Source organism: Phyllopteryx taeniolatus, chromosome 3 (genome assembly GCF_024500385.1).
Source record: "Phyllopteryx taeniolatus isolate TA_2022b chromosome 3, UOR_Ptae_1.2, whole genome shotgun sequence".
Lineage (NCBI taxonomy): Eukaryota > Metazoa > Chordata > Actinopteri > Syngnathiformes > Syngnathidae > Phyllopteryx > Phyllopteryx taeniolatus.
In genome coordinates, this window is record NC_084504.1 from 21,988,278 (window position 1) to 22,004,569 (window position 16,292).

Here is a 16,292-nt window from a genome sequence, read left to right on the forward strand (position 1 = left end):
CCCATTCCCTAATCGTAATTAATATCTCGCTGAGGGGGTCAATCAAAACAACTTTAATACACTGATGTATTGCTCTTATTTGATTTGGACTGTGTGCCTAATGTTGTGACCTATTATGACTTCTATAGCTACTAGTAAGACAGAGCAGACTAAAATAGTTTTGACAGAGAGAACAAGACCCAGTTCCTACCTGAGCGATGGTACCTGGCTGTATTGTGTCCACAGTGAGAAAGACAGCTGGGCCGCGAAAGACGTCTGCGGGCTTCCACAGATAGAACAGCCATCACAGCTCCCATAATGCGGCTGAACTTCTCAACTTGCTGCTCTGAGACAAGTGCAAACTTTAAAAGGACAAACGTGAATGTAGAGATGGTAATCTTAGCGTGACGGATGAGCAGCCAGGGAAGACTCAAAGCCCGAAAGTGAGAAGCTCACGTTCCCTGCCAGGCGCTTGGGACAAGACGACAAAAAGACTGTGCACGTGCCCCAGTCGGTGGGGCCACATTTGAAAATCTGTTTGAGCCTAGAACAGAGCAAAGGATCAAACAGCAATACACAGCTCGTGACCTTTCACATCACATAATGCCGCACACCTCCACATTGCTTTTGACTGTCTCTCGCATTTCCTCTCCTCTGAACCCCTGCATACTGACTCTCCAATACATTCAGATAAAATGCATATTTGTAGTCATTCGAACCCCAAATGACGCCATGCCTCAATTATTCGCTCGGTGCCAATCCCCAAATATTGGCGCTTTCATTTCCGATTGTTTATACTGTGCACTACTCACAAAATGTGATGGATATTCAGCCTTTTTGTGAAATTTCAGGATGAATCAAAAATGCACTATAACCTTTACATGTGAAATAAATTTGACCTTTTTAAACTTTTGCATGTACAGTCCAATCAAGTTCAATCGTTCAGTACCATTTCCCATTCTCTAACAAGGAGCCGAATCACAAAATTCACAACAGGTGTTTTTTTAACCATTTATTTCCAAGGACATCCACTTCTTTGGCTTTTTTGTGACTCGTCTAGTCTCTCTGTAGCAACCAGCTAATGACGCTTTGTGACACTGTCAACTCAGTGGCCACTTCTCTCGGAATGGGATGTTGTAAAGCCTTACAATATAGTGAGGTACTGTAAAATTACAGACCAGTATCTAACTGACCATTTTCAAGTTCAAATTTTGGAAAAACCTGTTTGGGTATTCAACTCAATGACTTTTTAGCAAATTGTAACATGACTGAAATGTGTCAGTCTGGTTTTAGGGTGAACGACCATGACTTTCCTCCTTAAGATTTGTAATGATGTAGGTAGGTTGTGACCCTGACAGACATAAATTAAGAGTGCTGGCTGTTGCTGGATGTTAGCGCCACTTTTGATACAGTAGACTCGACCATTTTTTTAAACCGATTAAAACACCTGGCCTCTCTGGTGCTGGACACTATTTGTGGAAATATACTGATACGACATAATCGGCCACTAAGCAGTGGCTCACAGTTATTTATAGCGCAAACATTGACACACAATATGGATGGATGTTCATCATTAGTTATCAGTGACTGACTACCAACTTCATCAGTTGTTGCTTATTAATGCTGAAGCAGCTGCTGACAGGGACAAAACACCAACAACAAATTAATCTGGGATTGCAGCAACAACAGCAGTTAATCTCCCTGTGCCCCCAAACAAGGAAAATACTGAACTGGACAGTGCAGTTACATATTTAAATAACATCTATTAGAACAGAGGACTATATTTGAGGCAATATGATGTTCACAATAATCCATAACAGTAAACAGGCACTCACCTAACCACACCAAAAAAAAAAAAACAACAACACTTGATTGCTGTCTTCATGATCACGTTACAATATTCATGCTTAGTTGTGTGCAAAAATACACATTGCGATGTCCCTCAACTCATGTGATACCTCCTCTGAACACAAGAGGGTAGTAAACGATTAAACAAAGCAGTATGGCAGCAACAATCAAATATCATTAGATCAGCACTGGAGAGCTAGAATAGCTACGTTTGTTTTTTCAACGAACCTGAACTGCCATCCAACTCCAGTAAATGAAGATGAACTAGATAAAGATGAACAGCAAAACAAGGTGATTACTGTTTGACCTCTATAAATCCCTCTTAAAGGTTAAGTTTGCAATCAAAAATGTATTTAGTCATATTTGTTCAAACTGTCAGTGTGACCTGACAGAAATAATTATTAAAATGATCTGTGAAAAAAAAACCAGCACTCTCTGGCCACCATTTTATGCCTCTAATTAGATTTTGACGAAACCACAGCACCTGAGGCAAAAAAGCCAATCAGGATGGAAGGTGTTACTGATGGGGTATCAATCATTTCTCACAGGTTGTTACATTAGCGGATGATACTCCAGCTTTATCTAAAGTGGGCAGCTGAATTGAAGGGGGTTAGGAAGAGCCGTGAAGATGACCGAGGTCCGGACGTCCTGCACAGCCACAGAAAACATCAACCGTGTTTACCACATGGTGATGGATGACAGACGTGCAACTGTTAATCAGATAGCGAACGCTGTAGGCACCTCCCGTCTCTGCATAATGAATTTGGCATGTCCAAGGTTTCTGCTTTGTGGGTGCCATGAGTTTTGACGCCTGATCAACAGCACACCAGTCTGGTCATGTCGCAGGAGAACTTGGGACTTTTTGAAGCAGATCCAGCCGTTTTTTAACGTTACCTCACCCAAGATGAATGTTAGGTTCAGCACTTTGAGCCAGAGACCAAAGAGTAGTCCATGTGGAGAGGGAACATCCTTATTCTCCCCAACCGAAGAAGGCCAAGGTGGTGTCATTGGCAGGAAAGGTGATGGCCTCCATCTTCTGGGATGCAAAGGGCATTGTGTTCATTGACTACTTTCAGAACGGCCATACTATCAATGGAGACTACTATGCCAATTTACTGAGACAGATGCAAAAGGCAATCAAGTCAATGAGGCCTGGAAAACTGACGAAAGGGGGTCCTGTTTCGGGACAACGCTCCTGCACTCAGTGCTGATTCAAACTGAGGTGAATCCATGTGTTAGTTTCGAGGAGGTTTAGCCTTTCAATCAATGATCATCGGAAGTACATGCAAGACAATCCGAAAAGGAAAGAGTGGTACAAAATGGTAATATAATCTAGTAAAACCCATGACGTCAAAGTAATCTCACAAGAATGGTTACTCTTGTGAGACTTCAGCTCAGTGAGCATCTATTGGACAATGCCAGGTTTTTGTTTTTTTTTGCTTTGTCTTTTAAAAGAGGAAAAATATGAGACTGGTCAGTACAATATCGCAACATTTAAATCATCAAAGGATGAGAACACAATTTAACCTTTTAAATTGTTACTGTTGTAATAGTAGAACATGCAGTACAGTTAATAAAGGTTTTATGTTGGTGACATTTTGATCCTAGAACAGGCCATTTCAATTTCCACGATTTCCTATGGGAAAAAATGGATTCTAAATATAACATACAAACAAGCGCTCAGCATCCCGCACCGGATTGCGCAAACCATTTAAGGTTCCACTGTATAGTTCTTGATTTGACAACTTTCCCTAATATATTCAAACACAGCACTACCTCAGCACTAAACTGATGCTAAAACAGGGGTCACCAACATAACATGATGAGTGTCTTCACATTAATTAATATTATATAATGAAAGGTAAATTGAGCAAATTTATTTCAGAAATGTGTATCAAACTGGTAGCTCTGCGGATGAATCAGTACCCAAGAAGTAGCTCAGTTTGAAAATGGTTGGTGACCCCTAAACTAGAATAGCTTTTACATTTTCACACCTAAGACTACCTCGACCAGGCGTCCCAGCGATGAGGTCCAGAAAGCAGCGCAGCAGCTTCCCAATCTCCTTCTTGCAGGCTGCCCTGCAGGAATTCATCCTCTTAAGATTTGGGAAGATTTGGGATTTCACAAGACCCCAAATAGTCCAACAATTTAGCAATTGACCCTCAACACAGTAAGTAACATTCCGCTTCCAGAAGATGTTTTGATGGTTCGGTTAAGCCTTCCTCAAACCTTTTGCCTGTAAGTGATGTTCACTTCTTCCTCCTCCTGGACATCTTCCTCTCTCCTCTCTCACTTGTCTCCTCTGCTTGTGTCAACTCACTCACATGACATTGTGAACAGCGCGGACCTCCGGCCGCTGTCACTTTAGCATGACCTGGACCTCAACCACATTCCTCATCAGCTGTTAGAACGCGCCAGCATGTCTCAACCTTGAGTGAATGAAAGCTGCAGAAGATGAGAAGTTGATTCTAGAAAACCCCTGCGGTCTTCACCTCACTTCTCTACTCTAATCCGACTCATATTACAGCCTCTCGCTCCCGGCCCAATGATGTAGCTCCTCCATCAGGGTGTGGAGCTCACTTTTAAACCACAGCTTTGAAACTTTAAAGTGTGCGTGTGTGTGAGTGTGTGCTCTGGTAATCTTCTCTAAGCATCATCACAACACCGGCTCTAAATCTAAATCAACACCACTGACCAAAAGACTCATGTATGTCCCCAAGCTGTTGATGTTACAAATTATAATAGTAGGTAACAGTCAAATGAATTGCTCTTTACAGAGGATAAACAATATATACTTGAGTATTGTTATAATATCCTGTCTACATTGTTTCTGTTCAAATATCTGTTGGTTAACGGGTTATGACACCAACACACCGACGCTATTCGTTAGCTTGTCTATGCCGTTTTGCATTGTTTGTGACACGGAGCGAGCGCGACTTAGGAGCCAAATGCAGCACACCGGGAAAGTTGGAAAGGATTTTCATAATGAATTTGAGATCACCAGTGACAGGTCAATCCAAAGCCATCATACAGTGCAGTTCATTTCACAGTAAAGAGGGTCAAGGGTTTGAAGATAGACTGATAGCGGGTCAGGAAATGCTCAGATTTCACTGTTGTCTTTCACCACGATTCACAGAGCGCAGAACGAGGAAACCTAACCCAAGCAGAATCCCCAACAGACACGAGGATGGGAACAGGCAAACGTGATAAGGCAGAATTCTCCCTGGGTCATGTTGCTGGTATCTCAGTCAACTACTGACACTGAATGCATCATCAACAAGGCCTTAAATAGGGAGGTGTAGCCGACTCTGCCTAGTAGAATGTGATTAACATTCTGGCAAACAGCTACTTGTTGTAAAGTGAGTTGAATTGAGTGCGCTGCCACCACGCAGCGCTCGAATCTCAAGTGTTTGAATGCAAGTCGAAGCAAAAAATCGGCGGAATGAATGACTCATATCTCGTAAGTCAGATCACTCGTATCTCAAGGCATCAATTAACAATGTTAGAAAAGTACGGTTCTGAATTATATAACAATTGCTAAGCCAGCTAAGTGAATAAAACCCATCAGTGAGGCATCTTTAAATGTGAGCGTTTATATCCATAGACAACATGCAATGATGTAGAACTGTAATCGGTGTCTCTTTTAGTACCATGAGAAACAGTCGCTGTATGATGCAGTGCAGTTCTACACCACAACAACATCTTAACAAGCTTAAGGCAAGGTAGAATTTCTGATATACTGTACAACTGGAAGCCCGCAAACCGTTTCAACCTCAGCGTTGAGTGCAAACAGCCACTGCTGTCTGCCACCACCCACCTACTTACCTTCAATACACATCTCCATCTCAATGCCGCTGTTTTTAGCCACTGGCCATTACCGAGGTGAGGGGCTCACCCGAAAACAATGCTGAATCCCGCGGCACCACCAGGAAGGAGTAGACAGCATCGCAGCCCGGCTGCACTTTCTCCTACTGCGTGACTTGTGTGAGCTGCACTCTCCATCACCGCGGTGCTCTCTGTCACCTTTCTACTTAATGATTTGCTCACAAGTTGCACAACAAGACCAGAAGGAGCCTTTAGTCAGAGGGAAAGTTGAAACTGCATGAAAAGAAACCAGTCAAAATAAAAAACAGCCACAGGCAGTTTTAAGACTCAGTGTGGTAATGATTACTCAACTCCATCATTGTCAGCATGCAGTTAAATTCATATTGCTTTTAGCCACCAAACTGAATAAAGTGACCACCACCAGTAAATACAACATTTGAACGAAAAAAAAAGAAAAAGGGGGCACTGCACACATACAGATGCTCAATTCATAAGGAGCAATACAACGAATGGCACAATGATGGCAACATTAAATCGTGATACACAAATCTTTTTATTCTTTACATTCTATTTAATCAAGTTATTATCATATGTTTTTATAAAGTACAATATTATAGAGGACTATTCTTCCTCATGAAAATGTTTGGGTTGGGTGTTGGAATGGGTTAAGGGCATTTCCATTCATTTAAAAAAGATGATTTGAGAGAGGAGTGTTTTGAGTTACTAGCGTGGTCACGGAATGAATTAAGCTCACATCTCAAGGCACCACTGTATTGTTATATAGTCTGCCCACATGTGTTCAAATGATCTTACACCGCCACATGCTTTTCCTAAGTCCTTCTATAGTATTTCCCATTATGTGTGAGCTAGTGGACTTTAAAGCTAAGTTATGTTTTAAATACATAACATGTATATCGTTTTGTTTTATGTTTAGTTTGGCAGTGAACTTGAACTCAAAGCGGCATTCAACAGCGGAAAGTCTCTTTTTTGAAGATGTATTCACTATGAGTAAGTGCATTCCAGGCACCGCGAGGGGACGCACTGTGATAACCGAGCAATGTAGTCCAATTAAAACATACCGCAGGGTGGATGAAATCAACTGAGAGCCCTGACAGTAAATTCCACCTTGTGAGTTTATGAGGAAATAAATGATGGGACAGGAAGTAGCAGCAGAGTCACTTTGATAAAATGGACATAGGGACCAAGTGATCCCCAGGTACTTGACTCTGAGGTTAGCTGAGCAGCACAATGGGTCGCTGGCCTCTCGTGGGACCACCAGAGGTCGGGAAAGGTTCAGTAAATCAATGATCTGATCAATTGGAATACTGTTGCTCATAGTCGTCTCCTGAAATCAACTCATCCACACACACAGATCCAACCTGGTGTCCCACTTACCTTTGTCCTGTGGCTGCGTGCTGGCAATGATCCATTTGACCAGGCAGCACTTCATCAGAGCTTTGCGAGAGAACCGCGGCTTCTGCCACTTCCCAGAATCCTTCCCTCGGCCCGGCGTGGGCTCCACGCCATTGGCATCTCCCAGTAGGCTGCCGTCAGCCACTTTACCGTCAGCCTGCAGGGAGCGTGGGTGAGGGACGAGGGAGGAAGAGTAGACACACAAAGAGAGATCAGGTCAATAAGCAAACGGAAAAAGCCAAGGAGGAGATTTTCGCAATTAAGCATGCAAGAGACTGAAAATGAGTTTCTGACCTGATGTTAATTCACAAACACTTTCAAAAGACTTTGTACAAGTTCAGCTGCAGGCCATATACTCCATACAGTATACTATCGAGCAAAAGGGATTTTGAATTGCAGATGGGCATCTTTTTACTGGAAATGACACAAGAAAGTGGCAAAAGATTTTTAAGATTAAGGTTAGCAAATATCCATTAATAAAATGGCTATTTTGATTGATGAAAAGTTCAACAAAAGTCCAAATGTATTCAGTCTAGAAGCATATTTGATGTCTATTTTAAATTCTATTTTCCTTAATAATTGTAGTGTTAGTTGAACACAAATATATGGAGTTGACCGAACTTTCAATATTTGTTAAAACTGACTTGATAAATTTGACAAGAAAGGCCACTGCATCTGATCAGTTTCATTTTTGTTTGGTGTGTCGTTCTAAAACTATCGATCTCTGATTCCCAGCAGCGATGTACAAACTGATAAAAAATGATATCACTGTATCTTTACACTCACCAACAACAACCATATGAACACAATCCAATACAAAAAGTGTTCCCCTACGATGCTGATTTTGGATTGGATTTGGTATCAATCTAACAATATGTTTTTAAGGTGGTTGTAGGTTTGCATCTTACTTAGCTACATGAAAAAGTATTTCAATAGCAGTATGATTCAGTCTCATCATCAAACATCTCATGTTTATGGAGGAGAGCCTTACAAAGTGCAATCAAAGCCACTGTATACTAGCATTATCATATGTCCTAGGAGATGCAGTCACACGTGGGCAAGCACATGCGTTGACACGTGACATTAACACGCGCCTCCACATGCGTGTCCAATGACCAAGCTCGGGTTAACTACCGCCTCCTGTCTTTAAATAAAATGTCAATAAACCGTCACCGTCACTCATTTCAGATGGATGTGGACATGTTTTTGTATGCAGCTCCAATTAGCACTGTGTCAAGTCAATACACTTCATTGATATTCATTGCCTTGAGCACTCCTAAACAAGCATTCATTTGATATTTACTTTGCAATGTGTACGAATAATCCACAAAATCTTTCTCCGGAAGATTCCAGGAAACTCCATTACACTGCTCTTCCTTAGCAGACATAATACACACAAACTAAGATGCGCATACAAGTGTTTACAATGCGGCGAGCACAGAAAAAACAGAAGCTGTTTTGAGGAGAAGAAAGCAAAGCACAACAGAAGGAGCTGGAGCGAGAACATGGGGGATTTTAAAACAGCCATTTGATCGCATGCAAATAAACGTCTTTGCATGGAAGAGCGTGAGAGAGAGAAAGAGAGAGAAAATAGAAAGAGTGAGAGAGAAAATGCAACGAGAGGGCTACAAGGTCTGCCGGTGTTCCTGGAAGAACTAAAGTCAATTAGCATAATGAATCCCAGCCTTATCTGAGAAGAGCAGAGGACGGGCAGAGGACGTCAGAGTGGAGATGAAGATATAGAAACCCTTGTTGCTTTGACGGTCAGACATTTCGCTGCTCTACAGTCCGGCGACGGCAGCAATTGGGTGAATCAAAAGACCACTGTAAATTAGCCGATTGGAAGATGGAATGCCAAATACATGTGATTAGTGATTAGTCGACTTTAAGCTTTAAATGTCGATACGGAGTAGTTAAGTCGACTAAATGACTAACCCGTTCAACCCCTACTAGAAACTGCAGATTTTTGCGATACAGTGGAGATTTCCACGATGGACAAGTAGATACGTTGCACAAAAACAAAACAAAAAAGGAAACGAAACGTTATGCTCCCTGGATGTGGCCATGACAGCACAACTTTGAAGGTCCCACATTTTACCAAACCAAACTTGACCTTTTTCTAGTATTTGGGATTTATGGTGCCCCAGTAAACATGTGAAATATCAATTCAAGTCGTCCACGCACTCCTGAGTTCCTGATGTTTTTCTCCCAAGAGGTCTGAAATCAGGTCATTCGAATTTCTCGAGCTTATCTACATCAGTAGCGAAGATCTCCGCCTACCTTTCTGCCCTCGAGCCAGCGGTCTCAACATAACAAACACGTGTGCTCTCACAAGTGGGTCTTCTCCACGGAGGCAACCAATCAGATGAAAGAGGGCGGTCTTAGCCAAATATGGACAAAGTGGATTCAAAACTGGGTCAAACAGAAGTAGCTGTCAGAGGGGCCATTTCTGGACTCTACTATGACAAAACCAAGGTGTTTTTTGAAATGAAATGGACACTTTTATACTAAATCTATGTTAGAAAGTAGCTCTATGGAGGTCTAAATAGCCAAAATATGGGACCATTAAAATATTACTCAATCAAAATAAAACCAAGCTACAGTATGCAATGCAATGCCACAACATAATGTAAGTACACAGTGCACACATTAGTCCTAGATAAGAATTGTATTCATCCATTTATTCCCTCATCAACATACAGTAGTTCTAGCCCAGAGGAGTAACAAGGGGGAAAAACCAGAGAATGAATCCGACTATGACACGTCTCTAGAGAGGAATATTCCCCAAACTAACAGCTGCAGGCAGACATTGTTTTTGACGCGGGTAAATTCTTTGCTACATTAGCGGCTTATTCACGTGCCGCTGAGCACACAGACGTACACGACTTAGACTGTTAACACACTGCTCAGCGAGGACCTTCGGCCACAATACGCATTCTTGCTTGGCCTTGGCCATGTGCATTACCGCGCCAGTGAATCAAAACAAAAATCTAATGACAACACAAAGTAAGAGTCTGAACCCTTTCAAGAGTCCCAGAAAATGTCCTCAACCTGATGGTTTAAAAACTCTAAAGTGCCAGCACGCACTCACACACACACACACAACATCCCAAGTAATCCATACATACAAAGAAAGTAGAACAAATAAGCTCAGAAATTAAGTTGTGTGTAAAAATGTGAAATGACACAGGGAAAAAGTATTGAACACATGAAGAAAGGGATGTGCAAAAAGGCATCGAAAGTCAAGACATCACCTAAACTCTATCAATAATCAAACAGCAATCCAGCCCCTTGTCAGTGCAAGTGAATATCAGCTGATTCAGTCCTAATTGATGGCCTACAAAAAGGTCTCATTGACAAGGTGTGAGTCAAGACACATCTCGTGATGGGTAAACACAGAGTGCTGTCTCAAGACCATCACAAACTAATTGTTGCAAAACATAACGATGGCATTGGTTACAGGAGCATATCTAAGCTTCTGAACGTTCCAGTGAGCACGGTTGGGGCCATAATACGTAAATGGAAAGCAAACCATACCATCATAAATTTGCCTTGATCAGGTGCTCCTCGCAGGATGTCTGACAGAGGAGTGCAAAGAATAATCAGAAATGTTTCCAAGACCACCTGTGGAGAGCTTCAAAAAGATCTGGAATTAGCAGGTACTGATGTGACAAGGAAAACAGTGAGTAATGGAGTCTGCCACCATGGCCTGTATGCGCGCTCACCACTGAAGACCCCATTGCTGGAAAAAAAAAGCATGTCAAAGCTTGTTTAAAGTTTGCTGAACACCATTTGCACAAGCCATTTAAATACTGGGAGAATATAGTCTGGTTGGATGAGAGGAAAATTGAACTCATTGGATCAGCATAAAATGCTAGTTATTTTCTACTACTTTCTTTGTATGCATGGGTTACTTGGGTTGTTCCCAACATCCATCCATTCTCAACACCGCTTATCCTGGTTAGGGTCGCGGGGCGCTGGAGCCTATCGCAGCAGACTTCTGGCAAAAGACGGACTAGACCCTGAACTGGTCGCCCAGTCAGTCGCAGGGCACGTATAGACACGGTTAACCATTCACACCGTCACTGAGTGGGAACTGAACCCACGCTACAGGCACCAAAGTCAGGTGAGTGTACCACTACACCATCAGTGACTTGTTCCCAACATCTGGTGGAATTTTCATGTCAATAGCACCTTTGGAAATATATTTAGTGAAAAAATGTTGACGTGTGAAATACTTATTCAGCCGCTGTATATACCATGAATGTCTTTAAAAGTATACACTTTTGGATTGTAAACTTCTGGTGGAATTTTCCAGCTAAAAGATAACCATTCACCATGTAAGATTCACTTTACTGAACATTTGGCCAGGATATGAACGTCTTTCATAGATGAGCCCCGAAGTTCTGAATATAATACAAATCAATTCTCCAGTTTTGCTTCCTTAAACATGTGTCAACTGTGCAAAATGAGTTGGAGAGAATTTTTGAATTCAAATTTGACCTTATTCTAATTTGCTTTGTATAATAAATAGTCTGTTAATGCATAAGATACAATCACATATAAAAAGCTGATTTTTAATATGGAATGACTACACCCGCTTTCTTTTTAAATCTTATGGAAGGTACATATGGAAATCTTATTTAGATTGATTACTATTCATGCTAATTTGCATATGACGTGAAGAAATTCTTTCGTGGCTCTCAAGGGGAAATTCCATTTTACACCAAGTTACATTGTTTTCCATACATAGCAGCAACTCATTTACATATACCTCTAAATCTTTAGGATTTAATCCGAAGCAGGAGGCATCAGACACACTGACAAAGGAAAGATTTGTAAGGGAAAATGCAAATATGAATTGACGGAGAGGGGAAAGGGAGGTAGATATGAGGAAAAGAGAGTATTGTGGAGGCTGAAATGAACTTGAATGTGGTGGTGGTGGTGGTGACAGAGCAGAGTGGAAAAGAGCGTTAATGAAGAGGAACGTGATGTAAAGAGTGAGGGACATTAGTGGATGAGAGCTACCATTAATAAAAGATGTGTTATTAACATTGTGCGGAACCAAGATTCTATATCACTAATACGCCACTTGTTCTTTTCTAATAATGTTACGAACATCAAAATATCTATAGAAGACCCTGCATCTAGAATATTATTATTATTATTATTAATATAAGATAAGCGGTATAGGAGATGAATGAATGAATTATTATTATTATTACAGTGTATAATAAAACAAGGAAAAAATAAGAGTAACGGCGTGAAGACACCTTAAAGACACGTAATGGAGTGAACGGCAACGTGTTTGTACCTAGTGGTGTTTTGTAAGTATTTATGGAAAAAGCACAACACACTTGTGGACTTAATCCTTTGTACCCTCACTGAGCTGAAGGCGCAGGAGAGTTGCTAGAGTCTCGTGAGAGTTGCTGAAGTCTCACGTGACGTGATGTCACATGACGATGGGTTGTTTGACTTTTGAGGACTATTTTTTTTCCACAACACCAAACTGGAATCCTACTTTATAATGGTGACAAATTAAAAAAAATACATAAAATCTCTTACACAGTACTGCAGGAATTTGTTTGGACTAAAATTTTGAATTTTCAAATATTTTAGTGAGTACCCCATAATTGGAATCTATTTAGAGGCTTGGATTAAGGATTGCTGCTAAAAAGATACAAAAAGATACACTTTTAAGGCACCTTTTGGCACAGACAAAAAAAATGCAATGATTTAAATACAAATCTTCTTCCTACCTTCTTTCATTTTTTTTTGTATCCCCACAGATTATTACTATTAACTATTGCCCTTCTGTGAATAACCCCTGTGGTTGTATGGATACAGTCTTTCTTCAAATACCACGGTTTGTGGTCTTTTTCATGCCGTCCAGCAATGAAGAATCTATGGAAGCCCCTTTGATAAATAAGTAATAGTTTAACAGATGCTTGATGCTCATTAAATGCAAACTGGACAAGTGCAAATATGCATACATTAGTGAGCAGGCCAACAACATTCTTTTGAAAACTCTTACCAGCTGGTGCTATACAGTGCAGTGTGTGTGTTTTCATGTGTCTTGCACTGAGGAGAGGCTTCCGTCGAGCTACTGGTGGAGGGCTGCAGTGATGGTTGACTTTCTAGAACTTTCTCCTATCTCTCGACTGCATCTCTGGAGCTCAGCCGCAGTGATCTTTGGGTTCTACCTCTCTCAACAAGACTCTTCTCCCCTGATTGCTCAGTTTGGGCGGACGGCCAGCTCTTTGAAGAGTTCCGGTCATCCCAAACGTCTTCCATTTAAGGATTATGGAGGCCACTGTGCTCTTAGGAGCCTGAAGTGCAGCAGATATTTTTTTGTAACCTTGGCCAGATCTGTGCCTTGCCACAATTCTGTCTCTGAGCTCTTCAGGCAGTTCCTTTGACCTCATGATTCTCATTTGCTCTGACATGCACTGTGAGCTATGCTTTCCTAATCAGTATAATCAAACACAGCTGGACTCCAATGAAGGTGTAGAACCATCTCAAGGATGATCAGAAGAAATGGACAGCACCAGAGTTAAATATATGAGTGTCACAGCAAAGGGTCTGAATACTTCTGGCTGTGTGATATTTCAGTTTTTCTTTTTTAATAAATCTGCAAAAATGTCATCGATTCCGTTTTTTTCCCCCCTGTCAATATGGGGTGCTGTGTGTACATTAATGTGGAATAAAATGAACTGAAATGATTTTAGCAAATGGATGCAATATAAAAAAAGAAAAAAATTTAAGGGGATCTGAATATAATATCCAATAAATACATAATATACTATATATAATACATTTATACCTCTCTGACAGTGTCACTCAAGTTAAAGGCAGAATTTTTGACAACTCAACTGCATTGAGAATGTGCAAGTGTACCTAATAAAGTGTACGCTGACTATAGTTAGGATTATTTTAAGCATTTGAGGGTAAAGCCAATGTTTCATAACGCTGGCTGCCCATAACCTTCACTTCCGCTCCTAAAATACATCGCGCCGACATAATGAATCGTGCTGTATATATAAAATTGATCTCTCTCTCTCTCACACACACACACAGACACACACACACAGAACTGAATCTCCTCATTTAAGTAACAGGATTGAAAGTAAGGAATTGTTTTTTAGCATAGATATAGTAAATACATGAAATACAGCCACATAGCACCCGCCCACCCCACCAGTCACAACCCTAGGACACAACTCAAGTGTCAATTTTATCAAAATTATTATTTTTTTTAAAGAAATAAATATGTTAAAAATATAACATTTCTAAAGGATTAAAATGATTACATTTCAAATTAATCTTGAAATTATATTCATTAAATATCCAATCAGATCAATTTGCAGGACACTTAGCTTGATTCAAAAAAAATTATTCTCCAGTTATTTTTGTCATGCATTTATACATTTATATTTATATACATTTATTTATAGCCAAAGGAAAAGTCATTTAATCCTTTGATGCTGCATGAATTGAGCCCCTGAGAGGTATGTTGAAAAGCGATGTCAGCGTGATGTCATTCATGGTTGTGGTCCTTTGTTTAGAGGAAGTGTTGCATAAAATGGAAAAGAAAAAGGGGGACCTAACAAGATGTTATTCATGATGACAATGATTCTTTTAGAATACGTATAGAAAAAAAACAAAAACAAAGAAAAAGCTCACTTAACTGAAATCTATTGAGCGTTGCAGTCTTGAGCCAAATTCTGACATCTTGTGTTATGTTATTGTAAATTGTTTATATATGCCCTGCGATTAGCTGGCGACAATGCAGCCCTATGGGGGGCACAAGTCAGTGCAAACTGTAGGCCGGTCCCAAGCCCGGATAAATGCAGAGGGTTGCGTCAGGAAGGGCATCCGGCTTAAAACCTTGCCAAACAAATATGAGCGTTCATCCAAAGAGTTCCATACCGGATCGGTCGTGGCCCGGGTTAACAACGTCCGCCACCGGCGCCGTCAACCTGCAGGGCGCTGTTGGAAATTCAGCTACTGTGGGTCGAAGTCAAAGAAGAAGAAGAAGAAGAAGAGGTGGAAAGCGGGTTCTTCGGCAGAAAGAGAAGAGGAAAACACAGAGCCTAGAACTGAATGTGGGGACTTTGAATGTTGGGACTATGACAGGAAAATCTCGGGAGTTGGTTGACATGATGATTAGGAGAAAGGTTGATATATTGTGTGTCCAGGAGACCAGGTGGAAAGGCAGTAAGGCTAGAAGTTTAGGGGCAGGGTTTAAATTATTTTACCAGGGTGTAGATGGGAAGAGAAATGGAGTCGGGGTTATTTTAAAAGAAGAGTTGGCTAAGAATGTCTTGGAGGTGAAAAGAGTATCAGATCGAGTGATGAGGCTAAAATTTGAAATTGAGGGTGTTATGTGTAATGTGATTAGTGGCTATGCCCCACAGGTAGGATGTGACCTAGAGGTGAAAGAGAAATTCTGGAAGGAGCTAGATGATGTAGTTCTGAGCATCCCAGACAGAGAGAGAGTCGTAATTGGTACGGATTGTAATGGACATGTTGGTGAAGGTAATAAGGGTGATGAAGAAGTGATGGGTAAGTACGGTATCCAGGAAAGGAACTTGGAGGGACAGATGGTGGTAGACTTTGCGACAAGGATGCAAATGGCTGTAGTGAACACTTTTTTCCAGAAGAGGCACGAACATAGGGTGACCTACAAGAGCGGAGGTAGAAGCACACAGGTGGATTACATCTTGTGCAGACGATGTAATCTGAAGGAGGTTACCAACTGTAAGGTAGTGGTAGGGGAGAGTGTGGCTAGACAGCATAGGATGGTGGTGTGTAAGATGACTCTGGTGGTGGGGAGGAAAATTAGGAAGACAAAGGCAGAGAAGAGAACCATGTGGTGGAAGCTGAGACAGGACGAGTGTTGTGCAGCTTTTCGGGAAGAGGTGATACAGGCTCTCGGTGGACGGGAAGAGCTTCCAGAAGACTGGACCACTGCAGCCAAGGTGATCAGAGAAGCAGGCAGGAGAGTACTTGGTGTGTCTTCTGGCAGGAAAGGAGAGAAGGAGACTTGGTGGTGGAACCTCACAGTACAGGAAATCATACAAGGAAAACGGTTAGCTAAGAAGAAGTGGGACACTGAGAGGACCGAGGAGAGGCGAAAGGAATACATTGAGATGCGACACAGGGCAAAGGTAGAGGTGGCAAAGGCAAAACAAGAGGCATATGATGACATGTATGGCAGGTTGGAC

The 16,292-nt window shown here is 41.3% G+C and overlaps 1 protein-coding gene across 1 annotated transcript in view; it reads right to left on the reverse strand.

Moving 5' to 3' along the window:
* The window catches only part of kcnip3b (Kv channel interacting protein 3b, calsenilin), a 48,930-nt gene that overhangs the window by 14,189 nt on the left and 18,449 nt on the right, over window positions 1-16,292 (reverse strand). The window contains exon 3 of the mRNA XM_061767619.1: window positions 7,048-7,222. Within this exon, the coding sequence (XP_061623603.1) occupies window positions 7,048-7,222 (175 nt within the window). The remainder of the gene's footprint in view (window positions 1-7,047; window positions 7,223-16,292) is intronic.